General features: G+C 36.6%; 1 protein-coding gene across 2 annotated transcripts in view; it reads right to left on the bottom strand.

Moving 5' to 3' along the window:
* Positions 1-12,577: 12,577 nt before the first annotated feature.
* The window catches only part of TMED5 (transmembrane p24 trafficking protein 5), a 28,823-nt gene continuing 25,178 nt past the window's right edge, over positions 12,578-16,222 (bottom strand). Inside the window, exon 4 of one of the 2 annotated variants that reach the window (XM_003808431.8) lies at positions 12,578-15,610. In XM_003808431.8, the coding sequence (XP_003808479.1) occupies positions 15,392-15,610 (219 nt within the window). In that variant the 3' untranslated portion in view covers positions 12,578-15,391. The remainder of the gene's footprint in view (positions 15,611-16,222) is intronic. The other variant, XM_003808432.7, reaches the window with a different exon arrangement.

The raw sequence follows: 16,222 nt of genomic DNA, 5'->3' as shown, positions 1-16,222 counted from the left end.
GTCTTAAAGTACGTTTAGTGAGCATGTACACTTTATATTTGAAAGACAATATATCTCTATTGTGTCCCCAAACTTTAAAAAATTCAGACTTAATTTTCCAACTATGTTTGCTTCTTACATAGAATTGTTAGGGTTCATGTAAAAGGATTTCCTGGGCCAGGTGCGGTGGCTCACGCCTGTAATCCCAGCACTTAGGGAGGCCGAGGCGGGTGGATCATGAGATCAGGAGATTGAGACCATCCTGGCTAACACAGTGAAACCCCGTCTCTACTAAAAATGCAAAAAAAATTAGCCTGGTGTGGTGGCAGGCGCTTGTAGTCCCAGCCACTCGGGAGGCTGAGGCCGGAGAATGGCGTGAACCCTGGAGGTGGAGCTTGCAGTGAAGCAGTGAGCCAAGATCGCACCACTGCACTCCAGCCTGGGCAACAGTGTGAGACTCCGTCTCAAAAAAAAAAAAAAAAGGATTTCCTGTACTTTTAAAATAAGTTTTGCCCCTAGGCAAATAAAAGATATGGAAACAATATACCTTAATCATTGTAATTCCATTTTTATTCAAAACAAATACATTTTTATAAATATTCTGCTACTAAGTGATAAATGTGTATTCCTAGACCCTTAGACCACCAAACTGGAGCCAGAATATAAGCTATCAGAGTTACTCTATAAATTCTAATATAGGGGTGATGAAGCCAGCTCTTGCTACATATATTTTTTACTAAATATTTAACAGAATTGAATGTTCACTGATGTGTTAGAGTTGAAGGTGCCCCCGGCTTTTTTTTTTTTTTTATTTGCAAGATATGTCCAAGTATGCATGGTTGTTTTCTATAATGTGTATGTTGAGTATATCTCTATTATCTGTGTTGGGGGTAGAACTAACTGTTTTGGGCCACTTTATTGAGTTTCTACTAGGTACTATTAAATTTTGGTTGGAATATGATCTGACTTAGGCAGTTCTACCAGACTGTTTTACATTGTGGTTCTAGAGTTGTTTGAATGAGGATGTGATGACAAAGAAGATGCTCATGCAGTGTTGGGAAACAGTTTTGTTTTTTTGTTTTTTTAAGCCCTGTTTTTGTGGGGAGATTTTTCTTAGTTATATTTGAGTACCTCAATGAATGTACACATCACAGTCCGCTTTGGTTTTTTTTCTGTGGCAGTTGATCAGTCATGTTCAGAAAAATAAAAACTGGACAGTGAAATGTAAGGTAAGAACTTTATCTGATTATGGATTCTTTTCTAATTGGCAGCAGTTAGAAAACCAGACGTCTGTCTGATACACATTTGGAAATGGAAGAAGCTATGAAAGCAAACTAATAGGTTCTCTGTAAAACAAGTAGATGGGCTCCAGGTACAATATTTGTAACTTTTATAAAAATGTCTTGGAGTAATAGCTAGATTGAAATATTATGCTTTTTTCCTCTTCCCTCCTCTCATTTCTGCTCAACAAAATCCCTCTTTGCCAGCTCCCCTGGCGGTTTTCTCTTTGTTGGAGATGATAAGTGTATAAACTGTATTCTTAGTAACTTTTTATTTGTCCTACATCTTCAGAAAATGTGATGTGTCATTCAAGATACCTTTCCCTGGATTTAGGCAAGGAAACAAACCATTTTAACTTTCACAGATGATAAAATATATTTTTGGATAAAAATATATCCTGCTCGGAAATCAGTCTGTTTTCTATTCTTTGTATTTACTAAAAGGCGTCTAATCCATTTTTTCTCCTAACCCTATGACATGTATTCCCAGTGTGGGTGATCACATCCATAAATGGGCAAAAATTTGTTTGGGGAGGGGACAAAAAACCTTAGATAATGGTCTGTGGCCCTCCAAAGTCCAACCCATCCAACAAAAATCTTTATGTCTTAGTATTGCTCTCACTGAATTTTCTTAGGTGTCACACAGGCAGCTTTGACAGTCAGTTAATGGAACTATATATAAAATATGTATAATATCAGTGCTACAAAACCACGGCAAATGGATGACTGTGCTTTGAAAGACTGCTTGATCTTTAAAACGTATTGTGAGAGGTGGTTTGCACATGCCTGTTGGCTGTCACTGGCACCCTTGTGGATATTTATGTTTGATCCTCAGTGCTTTTATGTATGGCCTGGGCTTGAATAATTAAATAAAATTAGTTTGTATTCTATTATTTTAATTCTAACCAAGGTTATTTACCCCATCATTAAATGTCAAATGCTAAAAAGAAAAAATGTTGACAATATCTGAATGAATCTCTAGCAGCTAGTTAAAAGTAATTTTTTCATATCAAGCAGAAGTTAAAAGTAAGCTCACCAATAATAGTTTAAGAAATTAATTGGCCAGGCACAGTGGCTCATATTTTTAATCCCAGCACTTTGGGAGGCCAAAGTGGGAGGATCACTTGAAACCAAGAGTTCAAGACCATCCTGGACAACATAGTGAGACTCTGTTTCTACAAAACAGTTTTAAAATTAGCCAGGCATGGTGGTGCATGCCTGTAGTCCTAGCTACTTGGGAAGCTAAGGCGGGAGGATTGCTTGAGCCCAGGAGTTCAAGGCTGCAGCAAGCTATGATCATGCTATTGCATTCCAGCCTGGGTGACAGAGTGAGACCCTGTCTCTGAAAAAAATTAAAAAAAAAAAGAAATTAATTTTTTTCAAATGTTTTACTTTTGCTGGAAAATAGGATTTTCGAATGATTTTTTAAAAATTGGTTGCATTGCTTTTCTGAATTTATATGAGTTGCTAATTTACATGTGTAATTTGATACATTATAAAATGTTATAAATTTAAGTCAAGTAAGTTAATAGCAGCATCCTGGATTAGTAATGTATCCTTAGTGACAGATTATAATTAGTGTTTTAATCAATAAGTGGCACTTGAATATGTTGTCATTAATATTGTAAAATGTAAGGGGTTTTTTTTGTATACAGAATTTGGGATGACAATAAGCAGATAAGAGATTTTGTGAGAGGTATCCTTGAGTATTAGCTTTTTTGCTTGAGGAGACATGGAAGCTTAAGGAAATGAAGCTTGTTGGAAAGAGTTTTGGAAGGGAAAGCCTATGGGTTCATCAAAGACTTGTGGAAGCATGGTTTTGGTTTCTGTATCCCTTTGTCACCAAGTTCCTGCCAGAATCCAAGAGCGTATTCTATAACAGGTCTGTTGATTTTTAAAAGGTTTATTGTAATTTTGCATAACCTTATATCTTAGATATTTTGTGTTATTTTAACTTGGTATGAATTTTCCAATGAAGAATTGTGTCATTAGAGACCCATTCTTTATAAACTATAGTTTGTTCTGTAAGCAACTTTTAAACCATCTGAAGACCAGAAACATTGAAAATACCTTTTCGTTGAAGCATTTCCTAGAAGGTATTAAATATTTCATGCTTTTAAAAACACCATTTTTATAATATACTAACCTTTCCTACCTTTCTACTGAGAGATTATGAAGATTCATTATTGTTCATTGCTATAACATGTTGTGCTACTCACGGGAATCTGGATGTAGGTTGGGGAATCTTACCCTTAACACTTAATGACTTAGGCTAGGTGGTGCTTTTATATTTTTCTGCTTTTCACATATCTTCTGTTGGAATCCCTATGTTAATAATCCATGTTTATTTATTCATAGTGCACTGAGCAGCTTTCTACTCTCCCACATAGCTTCTGAACATTATTAATTAATTTGTTATAGGCTGGAAAGAATTAAGGCTTTCTGGGACAAGTAATCACATGAATAAAGTTCAAACCTTTTACAAACCACAGTTCTGATTTTTTAGACTATGAGGGTTTGAGAGTGATTTACTTCTGAAAAAACGTAAATGGCTTAAAAATATTGTTCACCACTGGAAAGATATTTTTTTCAGTTTGTTATTCTTGCTTTCTACTTTATGAAATATAAGTGGTTGAGATATTTAGAAATGTGGCTGCTGGATAATTAAGCTGTGACTATAATGTAGGCTAGAGTAAGTTGATTATTTTGTAGCTCTCTAATTGGTCTTCACATTTCCTTAACACATGTCCAGACACAAACTGCCTGGCCAAACAGCACCGTGGTTTTCTGTCAACTGAGAGGTAGTGTAAGAGTACTGCTAGTGTTGGCTCATGTATGCTGTGTGTTGTTATGAGAAAGAAAAAACAGTGTTTTGCCTAGTAGGGACTTGCCATATAAGAATAGTACTATTTTAGAGAACAGCAAATTGCCATGACATGGTTTTGTTTCATGTATATATTTAATAGGCATAAAAGAGGCCCAAAGGAATAGAATGGAGATGTTATTAGAGTAGCAATTCAATATTAATTTTTACTACTTTATAGGTTAAATGGATACAATAATTGATATTAGTAATTTGCTTAACTTTTTAGTCCTTTAAGTGCTGAAATTGTTTATCTACAACTAAGAATGTCAAGCTTCAAAGAATTATAATTAATTTCTAAGATAATTGTTTCAAGTAATATTTATTAAATTTGATTTGTTTCATGATCTTGGGTAAATAACTAAATATGTAAAATTAAGTTACCTGTACTGGTTTGCTTTTATATGGAAGGTAGAATTTAATTGGTTTTAGTAGGGTCACTCTCTATATTTTTGAAATAATTTTCAAAAATTTGAAAATATTTTAAAACTAAGGACTTAAAAAGTACTTGAGACTTAAGTGCATTTATTTATTTATTTATTTATTTATTTATTTATTTATTTAGAGATGGTCTCGCTCTGTCACCCAGGCCGGAGTGCAGTGGTGCGATTTTGGTTTTTACATGTGGCAACTCTTTGAATAATATTAAATATTAACCTTGGACCTACTTAGCAGTTTCTTGAAAGCAGTGTTCTCAGCCTTCAGTGTTTTTAAAGGTAGTTATATGTATATTTAATTTTCTAATTCAAGCCCTCTATGGTTAAAAGTAGCTTGGATTGGATTTTCTTTTTTCTTTTTCTTTTCTTTTTTTTTTTTTTTTCGAGACAGTCTTGTTCTGTTGCTCAGGCTGGAGTGCAGTGGCACGAGCTTGGCTCACTACAACCTTTGTCTCCTGGGTTTGAGCAATTCTTGTGCCTCAGCCTCCTGAGTAACTGGGATTACAGGCGTGCACCACCATGCCCAGCTAATATATATATATATATATTTTTTTTTTGAGATGGAGTCTTGCTTTGTTGCCCAGGGTAGAGTACAGTGGCACAACCTTGGCTCACTGCAACTTCCACCTCCTGGGTTCAAGTGCTTCTCCGGCCTCAGCCCTCTGAGTAGCTGGGATTACAGGCACCCGCCACCACACCTGGATGATTTTTTATATTTTTAGTAGAGATGGGATTTCACCATGTTGGCCAGGCTGGTCTTGAACTCCTGACCTCAGGTAATCCGCCCACCTCGGCCTCTGAAAGTGCTGGGATTACAGGCGTGAGCCACCGCACCTGGCCATTTTTTGTGTGTGTTTTTAGTAGAGACAGGGTTTTGCTGTGTTGGCCAGGCTGATCTTGAACTCCTGGCCTCAAGTGATCCACCCGCCTTGGCCTCCCAAAGCACTGGGATTACAGGCCTGAGCCACTGTGCCCAGCTTCAAGTGGTTTTAAATGTAATTTACATTTATTTTGGGACACTTTCTAAAGAACCTATATGTTGTTTGTTATAATCAAATTTTATCTGCTACTTGAAGATGCTAGTTTTCATAGAAAAGCAGAATTAACAAAACAATCATTTATATTTGGAATTTGAGGTCTACATTTTTGGTTTAAGCTCATGGCAATTATTTTTGTAATTCCTTTAGCATACTCTGACTTAAAAAAGCCCAAGCTGGATAACTTAGAAATAAAGCATAAAGGTAAAGGGAAGAACTGGATTAAATTTTTTGAGAAGGAGTCTTGCTTTGTTTCCCAGTGGAGTGCAGTGGTGTGATCTTAGCTCACTGCAACCCCAGCCTCCCTGGTTCAAGTGATTCTCGTGCCTCAGCCTCCCCAGTAGCTGGGACTACAGGTGCATGCCACCACGCCTGGTAATTTGTTTTTGTAGTTTTAGCAGTGACGGGGTTTCACCGTGTTAGCTAGGATGGTCTCAATCTCCTGACCTCGTGATCTGCCGGCCTCAGCCTCCCAAAGTGCTGGGGTTACAGGCGTCAGACACTGCGCCTGGCCTAAAATTCTTTATAGAGAATAAGCAAAATATAAGGCCGTATCTAGTATTAATGTCCAAAATGTGTAACCTCACCATTAAGAACATTAAGACATAGATTGGGCTGGGCGCAGTGGCTCACGCCTGTAATCCCAGCACTTTGGGAGGCCGAGGCAGGTGGATCACGAGGTTAGGAGATCAAGACCATCCTGGCTAACACAGTGAAACCCTGTCTCTACTAAAAAGACAAAAAAAGTAGCCGGGTGTGGTGGCAGGTGCCTGTAGTCCCAGCTACTCGGGAGGCTGAGGCAGGAGAATGGCATGAATCCGGGAGGCGGAGTTTGCAGTGAGCCGAGATCGCACCAGTGCACTCCAGCCTGGGCGACGGAGCAAGACTCCGTCTCAAAAAAAATTAAAAAAGACGTAGATTGTACTGAAAATAACCATCATAACATAGAACTTAATTAGGATCATTCTCTTTAGAAATTGCATGAATTTTAAAAATTGTTGTCTAGGCCGGACTCAGTGGCTCATGCCTGTAGTCCCAGCAGTTTGGGAGGCCAAGGTGGGTGGATCACTTGAGCCCAGGAGTTTGAGACTGGCCTCGGGCAACATGGAAAACCCATCTCTACAAAAAATGCAAAAATCAGCTGGGTATGGTGGCACACGTAGTCCCAGCTACTTGGGAGGATGTAGTGGGAGGATCACTTGAGCCTGGGAGGTGGAGGCTGTAGTGTGCAGAGGCCACGCCACTGCACTCCAGCCTGGATGACAGAATGAGACTCTGTCTCAAAAAAAAAGTGTTTGTGTGTGTGTGTGTGTGTGTGTGTACGTACACACAGCAAGAGAGAGAGAATAGTCAATGTGGTAAAAGCTTTGGTTTAACATTTTAAAAATATACTTTTAACACAAGACATTTTAAGAGGTTGCGCTGAACAACATAAAATGAGTCACTGCTTTATAATCAAAATCCTATTCATCATAAGTACAGGCAAAGTATGGATTTCACTAAATAAAACTCAAATCTGTTTATTTCTTAACCTCATTGTTGCTATTATTTCTAAAAAATTTTTTCTGGGGCTCTGCTATTGAGGCCTTTGTTTTAATTTCCTAGAGCTGCTACAAGTTGCCAAAAACTTGGCAGCATAAAATAGCAGCAGTTCGTCAGAGTTCTAGAGGCTAGAAGTCTAAAACTGAGTTTGTGTCAAGGTTGGTTCCTTCTGGATACTCTGAGGGAGAATCCCTTCCATGCCTGTTATTGTTTCTGGTTGCAGCTGGTAATTCTTGGACATATAAGTCCAATTTCTGCCTCCATCTTTATGAGGCATTCCCCTATTTCCAATCTTCCTCTCCTTTTCTTATAGGGCAACAGTCATTGGATTTGGGGCCCATTCTAAATGCAGGGTGATCTTATCTGGAGATATTTAATTACACGTGCAAAGACCCTGTTTCCAAATAAGGTTACGATAACAGATACTGGGAGTTAGGACTTGGATATATCTTTTTCGGGGGGACACAAGTCAACTCACTATAGTATTACAGGATTTTTTCTTTTATGCTTTAGTTTTTCTGAAAGTGGTTGAGATGTAAAATTCTGTGTGGTTGTATTAAGTGTTTATTCAAATTCAGCAATCATGTTTTGAATGCCTATGAGTTGCTGTGAAGAGATAGAGGAAAGATTAGGAGCCTGCCTCTGAGTTCTTAAATTATGGAAGATAGACATAAATAAACTAAATTTGAGTTGAAATTGATAATTACTATGGAGTATCGGTACAAAGTTCCATTGACATTTAGAGTAAGCCTAAGAAAGATACCAAGGGAAAGACTTATTGAAAGGGAATTCTATTTGAATTAGGCTTTGAAGGATGGTAGGATCTTAACTGGCAAAAATAGGATAGTGTAAGACATAGCATAAAATCAAGGAGGTGGAATTTGGGGGGTGGTGGTGGTGAAAGTATTGTTTATGGTATAATAGTACAGTCTTGGAGAGTTAGGACATAAGCGTAATTGTTAAGTAACATTTGAAAACAGTAGATGACTACAGGTATCAAAATATGTGCTGTATTGCTGGAGAAATGAGATTGATCTGGACTGCAATATTTGTTAGGTTTTACCTTGAAGGATGGGTTAGCTTGAATAGAGGCTACATAAGAGAAAATCTAGTTTCAACATGAAGGAGCAGAATAAGGCCTGGAGTCAAGAATGAGCATGTCACTCAATATTTGAGGGCCTAGCATTTTCAAAGACATTACAGTAGTCACCTCTTGTCTGTGGATTCAAGTGTTAAGTTGCATGCCATTCTGAGTAGCGTAATGAAATCTCACACAAGAGTCATCCCCTTGTCCAGCCTATCCATGCTGTATATGCTACCTACCATTAGACACTTAATAATCTTGGTTATCCTATCAACTATTGCAGTATTGTAGTGCTTGTGTTCAGGTAACCCTTATTTTACTTTATAGTGGCCCCAAGGTATAAGTGTAGAGATGATGGCAATTGGATATGCCAAAGATAAGTCATTAAGTCATAAACTGAAAAGGTGAAAGTACTTGAGAAGAAAATTATATGCAGAGATTGGTAAGATCTAAGGTAAGAACAGATCTTCATGAAATTGTGAAGAAAAAACATTCGTGCTAGTTTTAAGATGAAAAAGGCATTAGCCCATTTATGCCTAGTGTTTTATTATTGGAACGTTAAGCTTGTGAGAGTTATTTATATCCTGCTGCTCAAGGTCATTGCCAAGGTCTGATTTTTCACAGATTTTGCAACCTCCGGTATAAATGGGTTAAATTTGTGGGTGGAAGACACGAACAGAAAGAAATGTGTTCCAGCTGACGTCAGGGTGTTGCCGCGAAAGCACTGAGCCTATACAAACATTCAGCAAGGGATCCCCTGAAATGAGTGATACCAAGCCATTTGCTGCAAATAAGGGATGATTACACAGATTCAGGAATGGGTTTGGACTGAAGTATTTAAGAATTACTGAAGAGGCTGTGTCTGTTGATGAAGAAGCTGCTGCCTCATTTCCAGCAGAGTTGAAGTTAAGGAGCAAGGATACCATTCAAAGCAAGTCTTCAATTGCAGTGACATCAGGCTCTTCTGGGAGAAGATGCCCAATAGAACTTAGATTCATAAAAGTGCAAATGCGGCGGCATCAGGGCATACAACATGGAAGAACAGATTAACTCTGGTACTATATGGCATTGCTGCAGGGCATATGATAAAGCGAGGTGTAGTGTATAGAGTGAAGAACCTACATAATCTCAAAAACAAAACAAAAAATTATGTGTCTTGGCAACATAATCAGTGTGGGTGACAGCCATTTTTATGGAATGGTTCCACCAGTGCTTCATCCCAGAAGTGCAAAAATACTTGAAAGAGAAAGGGTTAGAATTTAAAGTATTAATAATGGACAATACATGAATCTGTCTGCTATGAAAATGAAAATGTTGAGGTGGTATTTTTACCTCCAGATAAAACCTCACTGCTTCAGTCCCTGAACAGGGCATCATTCGGTTTGTCAGGGCCACATACAACTGCCTGATATTTGAACACATTTGGTCAGCAATTGCTGCAGACCCTAATACGTATATAATGCAGTGCTGGATATCATTCACTATTGCTCATGTGATAACATTCATCAAAGCTGCAGTGGATGAATTAAAACCAGAAACAGGTAAATACCTGCTGGAAGAATGTGGAATTATATATATGATTTAAAGGCTTCCTAGGGACCCATGGCAAGTTTAAATCATGTAGCAAGACAAGACAATCCTTCACAGAACTTGTGAAGAAGGATTTGCTGATGTGCTTGATGAAGAGCATATCAAAGGCCATCACGAAGTGTTAACAAATGAGGAATTGGAAGAAATTTTTGAGTCATCTGCAGAGGGAGAGGAAGATTAAAAAAACTGAAGCAGAATAGCCAACATAGACATTAATTAAACTTGCTAAAGTGTTTTGAATTGCACAGACATTAAAGAACAGAATTATAGAATACGATCCTCAGATGAGACACAGCATTAAAGTTACCAATATGATCACCAAAGGATTACAGTCTCTGCAGCAACACTTCGATGAGTTGAAGAGTCAACAACTTCTGGTTACAGTGTTCTACCAAAATTTTTCAGCAAAAAGACCCCAAAATAGAAATCCTTCACCTATTGAGGATCCCCAACCATCAACATTGTCTGCTCCTTAACCATCAACATTACCTTGGCTCAGTGATCCAGGATTACCCGAAGTTACTTTGATGATAATGTAGCCTAACTACATCACTTATACCTACATCAGTCACCTCATTTCATCTCTTCATGTAGGCATTGTATGACATCTCACAGCCTCGCAAGGGTGAGTACAAGATATTTTGAGAGAGAGAAACCACATTTGCATAACTTTTATTACAATATATTGTTGTAATTGTTCCATTTTGTTAGCTATTGTTAATCTCTTAATGTGCCTAATTACAAATTAAACTTGATCGTAATTATGCATGCATAGGAAAAAACAGGCCGGACATGGTGGCTCACGCCTGTAATCTCAGCACTTGGGAAGTTGAGGCGGGCACATCACTTGAGCTTAGGAGTTCGAGACCAGCCTGGGCAACATGGCGAAATTAATTAGTCAGAAATATGTATATACCAACATACTAATATGTTTCAGCTATAAATACTTCTAACATTTCACATGTATATTTATGTAATCACCACAATCAAACTACAGAACTTTTCCACCACAAGGCTCCCTTTATAGCCACATTCTCCTTCCCTTCAGTCCCAAGACCTGGCAACCACGAATCTTGTTTCCCATCTCTATAGCTTTATTATTTAAGAATGTTACAAAAACAGAATCATACAGTGTGTAAAACTTTAGGATTGTCCCCCCAAACCACCCAAGCATAATTCCCTTGAGGTCCATGCAATTTGTTACATGTATCAGTAGTTTGTTCCTTCATATTACTATTTAGTATTCCATGGTGTGGACATACTAAACCATTCATTCTTTTTGAAGGACATCCAGGTTGTTTCCGGGTTTTGGCTATTATAAACGAAGGTGCTATGTAACATTTGTGAATGTTAAGTTTTAACTTCTCAGGGATAACTGTCGAGTAGTACAAATGCCAGTTATATGTTAAATGCATGTTTAGTTTTATAAGAAACTGCCAAGAATATTTTCCACAGTGGCTCTACTATTTCATATCTCACCAGCAACGTATGAGTGGTCCACTTATCCAATTTCTCTTGCATCCTAGCAAAACAACTCTAAAATTTATCATTTGGAACTGTCTTTTCTTTCTGCAATGGTATTACGTGTCCTTTTAGAATTGAAATCAAGGGTAGAAAGGTTAGATTTAGTCCAGCCTCCCATTTCATATTAGCTGTAGTAACAATCCCCTTTACAACATTTGATCATTATTGCCACTTAACACTTCCAGGATTAGGGAGTAGTATCTTTCTTTCTGAGGGAGTTTATATCAGTTTGGGTAACAGATTCTCATTGTTCATTTTACTGCTTTCCTATTTCTTCCTCATCTTCCATAAAAGGCACAATAATAAATCTAAGCTTGTTAAAACAGAAACAAAAACAACACAAGTACTAAAACGAGGGTTTTTGTTTGTAAAACTGTCAATTAGGATTTTAATTCATGGTCAGTGAAGACCTCCAGGATTTTCCCTGCCCTGCATTTTCTTGCCTTTTTCTTTCAGATGCAGGGATCCAGAGTCCATCTCCATTGTGCCCTGTCTTATGTAACATCATCCTAGCTCTAGATTCTTTAATTGGTGTCCTTTCCCCAGACGTACATTAGGTGTATAGCTCCAGGTTATGACAACAGCCTTCCAGAAGCCTTAGACACCTGAAAGTGATGGCAGTGCAGAAGCAGAAAGGTGCCTAAGGATTTCTACCAGCTTGTGGTAGAAGAGTGGCTTGTCTGGATGGTTTGAGGGAAATGACCAAATAATAACCTACCTACACCAAGCATTGTACTTTCCCTATATGCTAACAAGTTTTAAGATGTTTCTGAACAAGTTTTAAAATATTTCTGAAAATGAAATAGTCTCAAAGGAGTTTTGATTTTGCAAGATCACTTAGCAAATGATCCAAGGATAACTGACAGGATTCTATATTGTGTTGGTTGAAAATTAAGAATCCTGAGCCATATTCCAGACCTAAATAATCAATTTCTGGGGTGAGGTGGAGCAGGTAAGTTCCCTGGGTGCTTATTTAGCATACCAAACTTTAAGAACTGATTATCTTTCCTTTCATATATTTTGAGCAAAAACTGTACCTTTTAGGAACAGTGCATGTTTAGGCAACAGGTGAATAAGTACATATAGAAACAGAACTCCAATGCAAAGTAGAGTGATGTACAATAAGAGGTGTAGAGAGCTATGGGGTTTCAAAACAGGAGGAGAGAGCACATTATTAACTACGATTGAGATGAAGGAAGGCTTTCAGGAGTAGACAGCATTTACAAATGACTGGCAGGTAATTTTCTTTGATAATTTTTATTATATACAGATCAGTACTCACAATACATTGCTTATTTAAGATGGCTGTTTACAGTATAAAGCAGTTTGAGCAACACTGTGCATTATTGTACTTCAGATGAAAAATCCTTACATGCAGAATCAATGTCTTTTAAAATTTCAGATAAAGAATTTTCATTTGAGGAGACATACAATTGTAAGTGCTCATTTTTTGTCAATTTTAAGACACCATTATGTGTAAGAAGGATTAATTTTACCATAAAATTACAAACACCCTCCATGCCTTGACATTCACATGAAAGAACAGCATAACATTAATCATCCAAATGCATATCAGAGCAAACTCTAGGCCTTAGTGTGAGGTGAACACGGTAACTGCTACATTATGGAAATCGGTTGGGCCTTAGTTAAATATTGTAGTATTTTAAAAATTTGTATATTGAAAAAGACAAAATGAGCTGTTAAGTGATAAACAGCTTACTCAATTTAGCATAACTTTAATTTAGAAATGGAATAGTGAAATTAAAAAAAGCATATGAAGCAGATAAACAGTATGTCTTTAGAAATATTAAAGATTTTTACTCTGTTTACAAGTTTTGCTTTTTTGGTTATGCCTCTTAAATATCTGTCTTTTTACTTTGTCTATAAAAATAATTGTCCTTAGTATTCCTAAATTCTTTTCCAAATAAAGCAATTATCGTTTTTATATGGTAAGAAGTTACTGAACCATAGGTTTAAGATCAGTGGCACAAATCATACATGTAGAAGATTATGTAACAAATTCATTGTTAGGTAAGGAGTCAGAGAGTACAGTACAGTAACAGCCATACAGGAGAGGTAGAATTCTTAATCACAGTTTTATAGAAAAGATGCAGTAGTTTATATCTGTACCCTGCTTTATTAGTTATGGTACTGTAAATTTGCTTCTCATTGCAAATTTAACAGAAAGCGCAAAAGGGAGGGGTATTCATAGGCAAGGACCTTATTGACCTTTGTTCTGCAATTGTTGCAGAGGATACCCCTAGACACTTGAAGCATTTTCTTGGCCAATTAAGGTAATTGATCATATACGGCATTTACCTCATTTTTAAAAACCTTGCCAGTAGGGAAATCTAAGCTGCTCTTCTCCCAGGGGCCTAAGAGGGAAATGTATCTCTTTTTATACTACTATGAGTGTAAATGAAATCACTCTCTGGTTATCATTATTGCTTATCAAGAATTCCAGCATTACTAACCTGTTGAGGGGTTCTATACCCCAAATTTTAAGTTTGTTTCTAACTCACAATGTAGTCATAAACAACGTTATAAATGGGCATAACTTAAAAATTATAGTTCATTCATGATGAAGTTAAATTACTAGTACTTGAGTAAGACCCCCATAGACTTCAAAAAGCTAGATGGCAGAAACTTTGTTGTATATATGGGTTATTCACATTTAGGTGTTTAAAACTTGGGAGTCTATGTTTCTAATCCTTACTTCAACATCAATAAATAAAGTGTTCAGAAAGGCCATTTTAATAAAAGTTGTTATAATAAAAATTTTTAATATGTACACCCAGTGCTAAACCTTACAGTAGGGCTTACATTTTATAAAATGTACCTGCTTACAAAAATAATTCAAACCAGAATTCTTGTAGAAAATAAAAACCTACAGCCAAAGTTTCTTCCAGTTAACTGGAAATTAATCATCTCCTTTGATTTATGTTATGAGTAGGATGTCATGATGAGCCAGTCAGATTCTAGATATTTATTTATAGTTCTACTTGAAGTGAATTTTATTTTGGATTAGGTTTTCTCAAGTTTTTCTAAATTCTTTCTTGTTTCTGATAATTCTTAGAGCTCAGAAAAGGAGATATTTATTTATGGTAGGCCCAGATCATTTTAGCAATATTTCCTTCATAACTGCTGGTAATAATGAATTATCCAAGTCAGCAATCATGTTAAAATTAACATAACATGATTATTAACTGTTGACAGATATTAACTTGACAGATAATATTAAAAATAAACTTATTTTACCTCACATTTAATTTTAAAATCCTACACTTTAGTTAAGGGTTAGAGAAAATGTGTCCCTATGGAGGAGGAAGCTTTTAAACTATATTCTTTATTTCAAAGAGAAAACATGTCCTAATTTTAGTAAGTGTAACTTTGTGTTTTTAAGAATCGTGAAAATGTCAGCTTTTGGGAATGTAAGCAAAGTACAAAGACTAATGCTTTCTGCTACTATGTTACACTGAAATGTATTTGGTTATAAAAATCTCAAAAACCTAATTGTATTTCAAAGCTATTATTCTATTTACATTATAGGAGAGATGCATATGTAAATAGAGAAAAGTTGGGCTTTTGTAGTCTAAAGATTTATTCAATCCATCATTAGGTAATTCTCAGGTGATTTATAACTTAAAACTGAAAACTTCCACAGTTAATTTGTAACTGCCGCATTTACAAAAAAGTTGTGGGTAATAGAACCTGTTAAAAACAGACTGGTGTTGCAATTAGGCCCAATACTCATTTATTTAAATCACCTAAGACATTTGCAAAATTTTTCAAAGTTAGGAAAATGCAGTTATTAATATGGCTTCATTCAGTTAAACCTATATTCTGCAAAATATTCCTGTTACACACTTAAGTACAACTGGATCAGCAGGATTACTTGCACAGAAAGTGAAGACTTAATTTTCACATTAAAATTATACCTGTTTCATACTTATATCTCAAAATATTTTGGAGAAGACCATTAATGGTCTTGACTGTAACAGTTTATTGCATTTTTATGCCTCATTTTTCAATGTTAAGTACTCTAGTTTGGAGTTTTAAGTTCTACTTTTCCTCTTATCTTCAAACAGACTCTTCAGCATATAAACTTGAATGGCTGACACCACCACCATGACCACTAAATTAACCATAGACCAGAAATTGACTCTATCAAAGTTGCTTTCTTGTATGTTTCGATCACGAGCTTCAAATGCTCTAAGCAGAGTTTGTATGTGCCCACTTTTGCTTAGTCTGGACTTGATGCTGTTGATGGATTCCTGGAGATAAATAAAATAATTTTATTATTAAAGAATGCTCAGAAATTTTAACTTAATTAAAAAATGAGGCTGGGTGCAGTGACTCATGCCTTGTAATCCTGGAACTTTGGGAGACTAGGGCAGGAGGACCCCTTGAACCCAGGAGTTCAAGACTGGGCTGGACAACACAGACAGACTCTGCCTCTACAAAAAGATGGGTATGGTAGCACCAAGTGTGGTCCCAGCTACTTGGGAGGCTGAGGTTGGGGGATCACTTGAGTCCAGGAGGTTGAGATTGCAATGAGCCATAATGGTGCCACTGCACTCCAGCCTGGGCAACAGAGTGAGTGAGACCCTGTCTCAAAAAAAATTTTTTTTCAAAATATGCTTTATGTTTTTTATCCAAACACAATTTTAAGTTAGATGGCTGCACAATTCAATTAAAGGGCAGGTACTATTTATATTACATTAGAGATTCTCTGTAAGGTTATATAATAGTTCTCCTGACATATTTATATTGTTTATAAGTAGTTATTTAACAAGGGAACAAAGCTACTGTGAATTGAAAATAGGTAACATGAAATTATTCTGAGTGGCATAGCATCAGGAGTTTTACGTACATTATCTCTTTCT

Source organism: Pan paniscus, chromosome 1, assembly GCF_029289425.2.
Source record: "Pan paniscus chromosome 1, NHGRI_mPanPan1-v2.0_pri, whole genome shotgun sequence".
Classification (NCBI taxonomy): domain Eukaryota; kingdom Metazoa; phylum Chordata; class Mammalia; order Primates; family Hominidae; genus Pan; species Pan paniscus.
Note: the sequence above shows the minus strand (reverse complement) of the source record. Positions and strands in the feature narration are given on the sequence as shown.